Source organism: Crinia signifera, chromosome 5 (assembly GCF_055691185.1).
Source record: "Crinia signifera chromosome 5, ASM5569118v1, whole genome shotgun sequence".
Taxonomy (NCBI): domain Eukaryota; kingdom Metazoa; phylum Chordata; class Amphibia; order Anura; family Myobatrachidae; genus Crinia; species Crinia signifera.
Window position 1 is genome coordinate 130,343,690 of NC_139221.1, and position 12,610 is coordinate 130,356,299.

The window sequence follows — 12,610 nt, forward strand, 5'->3', positions numbered from 1 at the left end:
CATCGATGGAGATTCTGCACACAGCCATCGATCAGTGTTTTACTCGGTCATGTATGTTCTTATTTGTTCCGCTCACTGTTTAAAGAATAAAAAAGTTTAAAAAAATATTGATTCGGTAAACTACCACCCACTCATAACAAAGTTGTTGACAGACCTAAAATCCTGGAAGTCCTTGCCTCTGTCCTATTTGGGAAGATGCCACATGATCAAAATGATCTCCTTCCCACGGATATTGTATACCATCCAAATGCTCCCTCTTTTAATATCTGAGGCCGATTTACGTACTATAAACTCGGCAATCAGCAAATTTATTTGGGATGGGAAAAAACCCAGGATTTCTATGTTCAAATTGTCACAACATGTATCATTGGGAGGCATTAATTTACCGTGCATAAAAAGCTATATGTTGGCAGCTAATTTCAGATACGCAATTGACTGGATACATTCCACAAGCCACTATGCTGACACAGGGCTTGAGCAAGCAATGAGCCCGCAGGTCCCACTGCCGAGTGTCCTTCACATGAGACCAACGGAATATCCACCTGAAATTACAGGGAATCTATTGTTCACCACGACATGTAAAGCATGGAGAATGACACGCTCTAGACTAACACACCAGGACGACCCGCTCACGATGCACATCGTGAGCGGGTCGTCAGTGTCTCGTCCGACCCGCTCACGATGACGCGGGGGGGCACGACCCGCTCACGATGTGCACCGTGAGCGGGTCCGATCCGATGGCGACCCGCACCCGGCTGTATGGTCGTCATTGAGATCCTACCTGCAGCAGGTAGGATCTCAATAACGACCGACCGACCCGCGGGACCGCGCATCGGATCGTTATCGGTCCACACCAGGTCAGAAAAGGGCCCAATCAGCACACAATCTACATCCAATTGATCGGAATTGGATCTAGATTGTGCGGATCGGGCCCTAGTCGTCCTGGTGTGTACCCAGCATTAAACTATCCACACATGACACGATATTCAACTCAATCCTTTATAACACTAACACTAATGGGCAGATAATCCAAAACACCAGACTGATCAGATGTTGTGAAGCAAAGGGTCTTAGACTACTGTACCAATTTATGGGAGATGGAGATGACCCCATCATGTCTTACCAGCAAATCTGTGATAAATATCCAGAGGTGAATTTGCCCATTTATGTATATTACCAACTGAAAAGTTATGTATCCAGCCAGATTAAACGAATCACGGCAACTGACAAGACTGCAGGCATGGATATTATGATCAAACATGCTTATAATAGGCCGTGCGCTACCTCTCTATTATACTTACATATAAAAAGACGCATAGATGTAGACACGTTAGACTCAGGCATGGCAAAATGGACCGTAGACCTGCCCAATATAACACTGCCCTCCCTCCTATCTGCCTTTGTAAGGTTAAATAAAACATTGATATCGGCCTCATATGTGGAAATGCAGTACAAACTACTGCATAGAACATATTACACTCCAAAACGAATGTTACAAATGGGTACTGCCGAAGACTCTTGCTGTTTTAAATGTAAAATGCCTGAAGCAGATATTCTGCATTGTATGTGGAGCTGCCTGGAGGTACAGAACTTCTGGGGCAATGTGTGTACCTATATTAAATCGCAATATAATATTACGTTTACTGCCACCCCTGAATGGGCATTATGGGACATATACCCAACCCCCAACAACATCCGCCAATCAGCGGGGCAACGAATATTTTTATCTAAAATAGCCGCAGCAGTACGAAAAACCATTTTTATCGCAATGGATCCAATCTAACACTTTGTCCATATCTCTATTAGTGCCCCGGATATCCCATCTTTTCCAGATGGACTGGCTTGAGATGTCACTAAATAAGGACGCAAAGGCTAAAAAATTCTTTGCAATCTGGTTACCGTATATAAAATCCCTACCAGAATCTACAAAAATTAACCTTAGGAAGGCTGTTCAACTAACATCATGGTATAATCTAATGTTATTGCAACATAATACACCCCCCTTCTGATAGAACCCTCATTTGTTTATTGTAAACATCCTTAAGTGTGCATATCAGGTTTGTTGCCAAAAGAATAGTGTGAAAATGACCCACTATAATGAAAGATGTCTATACTATAACAGGAAACACTTGACACATTGTTTTTGCTGTAAAAACAAATTTATTCATTAGATGACTTTCTTTTATTACTTGTGTAAAGTTTATGCAAATGACCTTACAAAACATTGTATTACAATCGCATAATGATTTTGTACTGTACAGTTCTTCAATAAAAAAGAATAAAAAAAAAAAAAATATATTGATTTTACCATTTATGGCAATAAACGATTGTAAAACAAATTATGCTTAGTTATTATCAAATTACCCCTTTTTTCAAAGTGAGTCGATGATCCGTCTAAAAGATACGTATCTTTTCACAGATTGATCACTTACTCCCAGCTCCTTTTAGTGAACCGTTTGGCCCATCTCTAGTTATTGCAGCGTAGGGTAAAGTAGAGAGGAGGTGGTTTGTATTAATAATGCGAGACGATAGACAATTGTTGCAAATGGGATGCAACACCCCTTTACAGCAACAGCACAGCAGTCCTGTATTATTATTTCGGTACTTGTGTAGTTTCACGGCGCCGCCGCGCGCACACTCTGTCTCTGAAACTTGGCAGCCTGCCAGAAGCTCTGTTTAACTGCGCACGTGCCACTCTAGCTCTGTTTAACTGGGCGCGTGCCGCTCTAGCTGTAAGCTACGTATTGTCAGCCTACGTTATCAGCGTAGCGCCGGGCAGCAGCAGCAGCAGCAGCATTGCGCTGCCCAGGCGCTGACAGGTCACTGTGGTACTTGTAGTTCCACAGTGAATTAGGCAGCCCTGCGCACCGCTGACAACGGGGGCATGTAAAAGTGGACACCCCGGGCACACTCCGGCACACCGCTATCAAAGGGGAAGTCCCCCATGCAGACGCAAAATTTAGACGCAAAAGCGTCAGAAAACCGGACTACCTAGTAGCCGCTAACAAGCTGGGGTTTCTGGACTTAGGCGCTAAAGCGTCTGGAACCGGACTAACTGCTAGCCGCTAACAAGCCGGGGGTTTCTGGACTTAGACGCTAAAGCCTCTGAATTTAGTTGGGACTAGGCGTACATCTAAATTTAGACGCTAAAACATCTAAATTTAGTTGGGTCTAGGGGTACACTATTGAAACCACAGTGCCACTAGTCGACGCAACAGCTGTCGACCGTGTAAATCCCACTATCCACGCCAATCCGAAGCGTGGGGTGGCGGTACGCATCCTACGACCTTTTCATACCCCCACTATCCACGTCGGCGTGGAGTCGAGAATAGAAAGTGTGGCGAGCGCAGCGAGCCCAAAGCGTGGCGAGCGCAGCGAGCCCCGCGATGGGATGCGGACACCTGTGAAGCCCGCGAGGGGACGCGGATACCTGTGAAGGTATCCGCGGGGCTCACTGCGCTCACCATGCTTCAGGCTCGGTGGCTCGCTGCGCTCGCCACACTTTCTATTCTCAACTCCACGCCGACATGGATAGTGGGGGTATGAAACGGTCGTAGGACGCGTACCGCTGACGCTCGCCACGCTTTGGGTTGGCGTGGATAGTGGGATTTACACGGTCGACAGCTGTTGCGTCGACTAGTGGCACTGTGGACAGGTTTCAATAGTGTACCCCTAGACCCAACTAAATTTAGATGCTTTAGCGTCTAAATTTAGATGTACCCCTAGTCCCAACTAAATTCAGAGGCTTTAGCGTCTAAGTCCAGAAACCCCGGCTTATTAGCAGCTAGCAGGTAGTCCGGTTTTCTGATGCTTTTGCGTCTAAATTTGGCGTCTGCATGGGGGACTCCCCCTTTGATAGCTGTTTGCCGGGGTGTGCCCCAGGTGTCCACTTTTACATGCCCCCGTTGTCAGCGGTGCGCAGGGCTGCCTATTTCACTGTGGAACTACAAGTACCACAGTGACCTGTCAGCGCCTGGGCAGCGCAATGCTGCTGCTGCTGCCCGGCGCTACGCTGATAACGTAAGCTGACAATACGTAGCTTACAGCTAGAGCGGCACGCGCACAGTTAAACAGAGCTAGAGCGGCACGCGCACAGTTAAACAGAGCTGCTGGCAGGCTGCCAAGTTTCAGAGACAGAGTGTGCGCACGGCGGCGCCGTGAAACTACACAAGTACCATTATTTATATGGCACACACAAGACAATGCCCCTTTATTTACTCAGCACACAGGGCAGCACCGCTTTTTTTTTTAAAGGACAGGGCAGCACTCGTTTTTTTTAAATCAGAACGCAGGGCAGCGATCCTAAGTTTACAGCAACAGCAAAGCAACTCGGTATTATTATCTCTACTGCGCACACAGGACAACACCCCTTGGTTTCCTCAGCACACAGGGCAGTACCCCTTTACAGCAACAGCACAAAGGATTTCAACACTGTATTATTTTTCTATGGCACCCACACAGGACAGCGCCTCTTTATTTTTACAGCACACAGGGCAGGGCCGAAACTAGGGTTTCCGGCGCCCGATGCAAGGCAGTCTTTTGGTGCCCCCCCCTCCCAGTCATCCTGCTGTGCGCCAGAGGCGCGTCGAAATTTTTCGGGGGGGTGGCCTAATTTGGGGGCGTGGCCTATAATCGCTGCTCTCCCGCGAGGCCACGCCCCCATTTTGCCGCTATGGGGGCATGACCCAGAGGCTCTGTGAGCCTCTAGCCATGCCCCCAGCCCCCTGGCTGCGGGAATAGACGCTGTGCGCATGCGCACAGCGTTTATTCCCCGCTGCTTAGTTAGCAGCTGACAGGGGGGACCGACCAAATGACGCCTTGTCCCTGGCGCCGGAGACCCCGCACAGCCGGAGACCCCCCCCCCCTCCCCGCACAGTCCTCTCACCGTCCATCTCCTACTAGCGCGGCTGCAGGAAGCGCTGATGACTTCAAAAAGACTTGCCGGACGCCGATTGGCTGAATTCAGCCAATCAGCGTCCGGCAAGTCTTTTCGAAGTCATCAGAGCTTCCTGCAGCCGCGCTAGTAGGAGATGGACGGACTCCGACGGAGTCAAAGTAACATGCCCGCCGCTACACTACAGCGTCCACATACACCGGACCTCACAGCGCCCCTCACCTCCAGCGCCCGGTGCGCGTGACCCCCCAGCCCCCCCCTAGTTACGGCCCTGCACAGGGCAGCAACCCTATATTATTTTTTCTATGGCACACACAGGACAGCGCCTCTTTATTTTTACAGTACACAGAGCAGTGCCCCTTTATTTTTATAGTGCACAGGGCAGAATCCCAGTACAACACGGGACAGCACAGGAGGGCAGCATCACCCTCTACAGCACAACACCCCAAGAGTGCACGCAATACAGCACACAGCACCTGCCCCATGCCCCGCCAGACAGCCAGCCAGAGGTCCATCCTTTACCCTCTCCAATGCTGGAGTGAAGATGGTGCCGATTGGAGGAGTCTTAAATAAGATCCAAAATCCTGTGAGAATCCAACAGCAGGATGATGATGATGATGTTTTGCCTCAATCTGGGATTTGAGTCTGACGGGAAAACCAGAGCCAGACTTGGATCCCACCATGGATCGGAAGGTTCGAGGGGAACGGATTTCAGAGATCCAAACCTGCTCATTCCCAGTTTAAAGGGCTATACCATGGCATTATGTGTAAAAGGAGCTCTACTGTGGCATACACATATAAGTGAATCTACTGTGGTTCAATGTGCATAAGGGATGTATCATGTATAAGGGGTACAACTGTGGTGTACAGGGGCGGGCTGGGCCGGGGGCAGGGTGCCACATGCCCCCCAGGCCGGTATGACTGTGTTCTGGCTGGGCCGGCTGTGTGCATCTTGCACACACTGCCACAGCCATCACCGCCGCAGCCGCCGGCCACCTCCGTGTCCCAGGGCCATCTTAACACCATTATGGGCCCCCGGGCAAAGCAGCGCAGTGGGCCCTTCCAGGAGCACACACTTCCTACTTGGGCCCCTCCAGGAGCACAAACAAATCTAAAAATAGAAAGCACAGAAACAGTGAGGAGAGAGGCAGTGGGGTTGGGCAGAGAGGGATCAGGCACACAGAGAGAGAGGGTGAGAGAATGGGGTTCAGGCACAGAGAGATAGATAAGGATGAAAGAGGGGGGGGGGTCAGGCAGAGAGAGAGAGAGAGAGGAGTGAGGGAGAGGGGGGTCAGGAAGAGGGAAAGAGAGAGAGGGGGGTCAGGCACAGAGAGAAAGGGGAGATCAGGTACACAGAGAAAGGGGGTGAGGCAGAGAGGGGTGAGAAAGGTGGGGTCAGGGTCAGAGAGAGAGAAGGGGGGGTGAAAACAGGGGGGTCAGACAGAGAGAGAGAGAGATTAGAAAGAGGGGGCAGGCATAGAGAGAGGGGTAAAGGAGAGGGAGGTGTGAGGGGGGTTTAAGCAGAGAGAGAGAGAGGCATGATCAACACATAATGCACAAAGATGAATATAGGTCCAGAGCTGGCATCTGCTTACTTGTTAAGGGAGGGATGAGCCAGGAGGATATGATGCCGATGGACCAGGACAGCAGAGCAGGACTGGAGGGAGGCTCAGGAGGACCCATCACCCGAGGACACTCTTGGTAGTTGAGCTGGTGGCAGGACTAGCAGGCACTGGTAGCGTGGCTGCCCGAGTCCAAGCAAGGTACCCAGAGATACATAGTCGCGCTGGCTGCGCGGCACGGCAACCCTGATGCTTGCACAGTAAGAGCGCGGAGGCTCAGAGAGATCCCGCCCCCGCCATTGGCAGCATCCCGACCCCTCCTGCACTCCCAGTAATGCTGTGCGGGGTGCGGGGCGGGCGTCGGCAGCTGCACTGGGGTGACTTGAGTCCTCTCTGCGCCCACACAGACCCCGCTTCCCCAAGCATCAGCGGGGTCTGGCTTATTGTACACCACTGGCGGGGAAGCAGGGATGCGGACAGCTGGCATCTGGGCAGCTGGGAGAAGTGGCTGACAGCTTCTAGAGCTATTTGCAGGCATTGCGGGAAGCGCTGCTGAATATGAAAAGACTTTCCAGATGCTGATTGACTGAATTCTCTCCAATCAGCGTCTGGACAGTTTTTTTCATATTCAGCAGCGCTTCCCGCACTGCCAGCAAATAGCGATACTGTACAAGCTGTCAGCCGTCGCTACCCCGCTCCCCGCATCCCTGCCCGGATCCTTGCTCGCAACTGCTTGCCGCCATGCCGTCTTTCCCATTGGGATGGGCCCTTGATTCATTGGGCCCCTGGGCAGCTGCCCATCGTGCCCAATGGGAAAGACGGCCCTGCCGTGTCCAGCAGCTATCACTCCCCATGGCAAAAATGAATGAAACCCCTGGCAAGAACCATGTAACCCCTGGCAAGAAGCGATATTCCTCTCACAATGAGCATGTAGGTAAGCAGAAGTTATATGATATAATATGTAATGTTATTGTAATGTTATTATGTGTAATGGGCATTACGATGTGTGGCATTGTGTTTTATGGGCATTACTTTGTTGGCATTATGTGTAATGAGCATTATGTGGTGTGGCATATTTAATTGGCATTATGGTGTGTGGCATTATGTGTAATGGGCATTATGTGTAATGGGCATTATGTGTAATGGGCATTACGGTGTTGGCATTATGTGTAATGGGCATTATGGTGTTGGCATTATGTGTAATTCGCATTACGGTATGTGGCATTATATTTAATTAGCATTACAGTGTGTGGCATTATATTTAATGGGCATTACGGTGTGGCATTATGTGTAATGGGCATTACGGTGTTGCCATTATGTGTAATGGGCATTACAGTGTGTGGCATTATGTGTAATGGGCATTACGGTATGTGGCATTATGTGTAATTAGCATTACGGTGTGTGGCATTATATTTTATGGACATTACGGTGTGTGGCATATTTAATTGGCATTACGGTGTGTGGCATTATATTTAAGTGGCATTATGTGTAATGGGCATTACAGTGTGTGGCATTATGTGTAATGGGCATTACAGTTGTGACATTATGTGTAATGGACATTACAGTGTGTGCCATTTTGTGTAATGGGCATTACGGTGTTGGCATTATGTGTAATTCGCATTATGTTGTGTGCCATTATATTTAATGGGCATTACGGTGTGTGGCATTATGTTTAATGGGCATTATGGTATGTCACATTATGTTTAATGGGCATTACGGTGTTGGCATTATGTGTAATGGCCATTACGGTGTGGCATTATGTTTGATGTGCCATGTGTGTGGCCTTATATTTAACTGTCATTATGGTGTTGGCAATATGTGTAATGGGCATTACGGTGTTGGCATTATATTTAATTGGCATTACGGTGATGGCTTTATGTGTAATGGGCATTACGGTGTGTGGCATTATGTGTAATGGGCATTACAGTGTAAATTTTTGCAACGCGCCTTCGGCACGCACTGTGACCATTTCTGGTGTATGTGTGTGGGGTCAAGGATTGTTTAATCATTGCTGCATACTTGAGGGGAGGGGGTAGGGTGGTGAAATGATGGCGATGGTGATGGGCCATTTGCTTGTGTTGCCCCCAGGCTGAAAGTTGCCAGCCAGCCCCTGGTGGTGTATCATGTATAAGAGGTACTACTGTGGGGTATCATGTATAAGGGGTAGTCCTGTGGTATAATTTGTATAAAGGGTACTACAGTATTGTAACATGTATAAAGAACTGTACTGTTTTTTGTAATGTGACCAACGACACTACTGGGTGATATATTGTGAATTGGTACTATTCTTTGGCCCCACCTCTTCCCCATGATATGATGTCCCTATATATTCCACTAAGGGGATCAAAAATGTATAGTTGCTTACCAAAAATATTAGGCTTGGGCTAACCTTTATAAAAGGAATATTAATAAGCCAAGGGTTCTCAAACTATTTTGCTCTGGGACCCTGTCAGAAAATAAAAATAATTAGGGGACCCCAGTCAGTTATCACAGAAAGACCCTGTATGCACAGCAGCATTATGGAGAAACAAAACAGGACTGAAATGACTGCTAAAGCGTGCACTTACACCATTGTAGAGTCCCTGCTATGCATTTGTTTTTTAATGTTAAAGCTTATACCTGCTATGGAGGCTTTAGGTATGGCAGGGAGGCAGTGGATGACAGGGGGACACCGAGGATGGCAGGAAGCCTGCTTGATGACTCCTCGGAGCTCTAAGTCAGTAATGCAAGCAGTCTGAAGTAACAGTCAATTCAATTGATTTTCAGACTCCTTGATCACTGGCTGAGAGATCAGAGAAGTCATCAGCCTGGTGGTAAGCAACATGGAGTCGCGGCCCCATGCTGATCAAAGGTTATGATCCACTTTGGGCTCAGGACCCACAGGTTGAGAACCACTGCAACAAGTATATAAACTACTAATTTTTATGTATATGGAAACAGTAACTTACATTTATGTTGATTCATTTCTGCTTGTGCTGATAATGGCCTTTGTATGTGGTTAACAGTTAGCTCTGTATTTATAAAAGAACTGTATTAACAAAGTCCAAGGCCATCACACAATTGCATAACTTCTAAATGTGAATACACTACATCTGCAACTTAGTTTTGTGTGCAATTCATCAGATTACTCAATGATGACTTTTAAAGTCAATGTTTAAGTATATTTCAAATTTGTTTATCACTTCAAGCCCATTTAACTATTAACCTAAACCTATTACATGATGCGTAGTCTAATAGAATATTATGACATTCAAAATAATACATTAAGGGCCTGATTCTGATTGGTTTGCAAAAGCAAACTCCTTCTTTAGAGAACAAACCATGTGCACTGCAGGTGGGGAGATGTAACGTGTGTGAAATCCCAGGGGTGGTTAGGTTCTTTTGGTCCAGGGGATTGGATGGCGGTAAAGGAATGCAACTTTGGGAGAACAAATTCAGTTAGACAAACATGGCTTTATTTTCTTCACTGTTTAGCAATAGGCATTACTAAAGCCTCAGACGAGCACATTACGGATATCAGAAGATCAGTGAGATAAGATACAGGAAATAAACAGATGACGTTCAACTTATCATAAAACGCTTGTCACAATACTTTCTACAATTCTAGTAACCCTAGCTCAGAATCTGAATATAAAACTTTACAGTTACTGCGCTATCAATAATATATCAATACTGATCCTAACGGATTTCACTTATACTCTAACGTGAGGCTAACTGGTACCGGTACCCCATTGTTGTCCAGAACCTGAGTTTACAATGCAGGACAAATGTACCACTTTTCAGGGCATGTGCCTACAATGGACAACTCGGCCTTCCTACGGATCAATAGCCGCAATTAGCAGGAATTAGGCCTTCCTACGGATCAATAGCCTGAGTTAGCATAAATTAGGCCTTCCTACGGATCAATAGCCTGTTATATGGGATGGGTCTCAACCTGGCTTGAGATTTCCCTTAAAGAGATTTGGGCGGTGCGCCAGTACTAGGGGGGTAGATGAGGTCTCCTCTCCACAGGGTTGCCTGGCCTGGTCTGTGGCGATCCAAGTGCCTTCTCTAGTGGCTACTCTACTGCTGTCTCTCACCCCTGGTGCTAACCCTCAGGGATCAAAGGGGTACTGCACTATAGGGTGTACCTCACCCCACACTGTGGTCACTAGGACCAGACTCACGGTTTCTTCCGGGTGTCCGCAGGGCATGAGGAGGCTGCCCTCTGAAGGGTATTCAGCCTGGGGCCTTCTGCTGTGCAGCCACTCCGTCCCTGTGCTGCTGGGGCTGTAGGTCCATGCCTCCCCTCCGTCCCTGTGCTGCTGGGGCTGCAGGTCCGTGCCTCCGCTCCGTTCCTGTGCTGCTGGGGATGTAGGTCCTTGGCTCCCCTCCGTCCCTGTGCTGCTGGGGCTGTAGGGTCGTGCCGCCGCTCTGTTCCTTGCATGCAGGGCAGGGAGCAGAGAGAGAGAGCGAGGCGCACATCCTCCGGAGCCGCTGACGTCACTCCCGGCCGCCGGCTATTGTAAGCGGCTCTATGCAATGCTGCTCCTGCTGGATGAGACCGCGGGGCTGTACATACCCCTTCTCCGGTCTCAGCACGTCCCCACTCCCGCGTCGCACCGGATCTCCTCCTCCTCACCCTGCCACCATTTCGCGCCACGCCGTGCCGGCCAATCCCCACCCGGCTTCCTCTGCACTCTTCCGCTGGGTAAGGGGTCTTCCCGCCCCTCGGCGTCGGCGCCGTGAGAGGTATTAACCCCTTCTCTGCTGGGGGGTTAACCCTCACGGTTCTCCTTAGTGGAGTTCGCTGCGGGGTGCCACACGTGTGTAGAGAAAGTTACATTTGGGTGGAGTGTATACTTCAAACTGTTATCTATATTGCAGTTTAAAAATAAAGCAGCCCGTATTTACTCTGCACAGAAACAATATAACTTCCCCCAAATCGAACTCTCTCTGCACATGTTACATCTGCCCCATCTGCAGTGCACATGGTTTTGTCCATTAACCCCTTCAGTGGTAATCCCAGAAATGTTCAGGGCTATGCTTCAGTGCTAACATTGTCTCCCCCTTCTTGGCACCGAGCAGCACTGCCTAGTTGAGCGATGAGCTCAGCTTCATCTGCGTTCCGGGCCCGTTCTCCTGGCTGTGTGCGGCGTGACCTTAATAACGTCACGTCGCACACAGCCGGGTTGCCGAGGTCAGGGCCAGACAGCATTTCTATGGGCATGCAAAACATTTTTGAAACATTGGGCGGACCATATTGATCTGCAAAATGCCTGTCAATCATTTGTGAACACCCCAGCTCCGTATGAGCATGCGTATGAGTGATATGCGCAAACACACACACCGTATTCGCTGCTCAATGAGCAGATCTGAAGCACCCCCTAAAGGCCGTTTGTGTTAGTTTCCAGCAGGTGGGGTAAAAGAGTTCGGGTTAGGCTGTGTGTGTGTTATGGGGGGAGGGGGGGGGGGTAGACTTAGAGATGTGCACTGACCCCTGTGTTTTGATTTTGGACCAGGATTAGTTATTCTGTTTTGAATTAGTATATTTTATAAAATGCTAAAGCCAACTAAAATCATAAAAAAAATTCATGTTTTTGTTCCTCTAGTATTATTAACATCAGTAACACTAATTTACATTAATTTCCAGACAATTTTAATTTCTCACAGCTCACAATATTGTTCACTAATATTGGTTAAAGGTTGGCTGGCTAAACTGAGTAACAGATCAGTGCCACAAGCACATGGCAGTTATTTCTGTTTAGCAATGTGTTACAAATAAGTAATATTTTAGAGCAGTAAGCCATAAAAATGTTTGTTTATGCAAATAAAGGCCATCAACAATACATACCAATCTTTTCTATTAAAAAGCCATGTACAGTTTAACAAACCAAGCACTTCAGTGACAAGGACTACCACATTTTTGGCTGAAGTGCTTGGTTTGTTTGGGCCTCCAAAATACATTTTTTTTAAAGGTATACCTCTGAGCATTAACAAGGAGGTTGATTATGATGGTGTTGGTGGTGACAATTGCATATGCTGGTCCAAACTGCTGGTAGCTGATACGGTTATTAATTTACAGAGTTTACAGGGAACACTTCTGATGGGGGCCGGGATGGTCGCATGATTTTTCCATTCTGTAAGTCTGTGACAGAGACAGGCTGATTGGCGC

At 48.2% G+C, this 12,610-nt stretch overlaps 1 protein-coding gene across 1 annotated transcript in view; it reads right to left on the bottom strand.

The window, feature by feature from the left end:
• The window catches only part of LOC146080589 (protein-glutamine gamma-glutamyltransferase 5-like), a 125,732-nt gene extending 116,211 nt beyond the window's left edge, over window positions 1–9,521 (bottom strand). Inside the window, exon 1 of the mRNA XM_083188040.1 lies at window positions 9,405–9,521. Coding sequence (XP_083044166.1) covers window positions 9,405–9,420 — 16 coding nt within the window. The 5' untranslated portion in view covers window positions 9,421–9,521. The remainder of the gene's footprint in view (window positions 1–9,404) is intronic.
• Window positions 9,522–12,610: the final 3,089 nt, after the last annotated feature.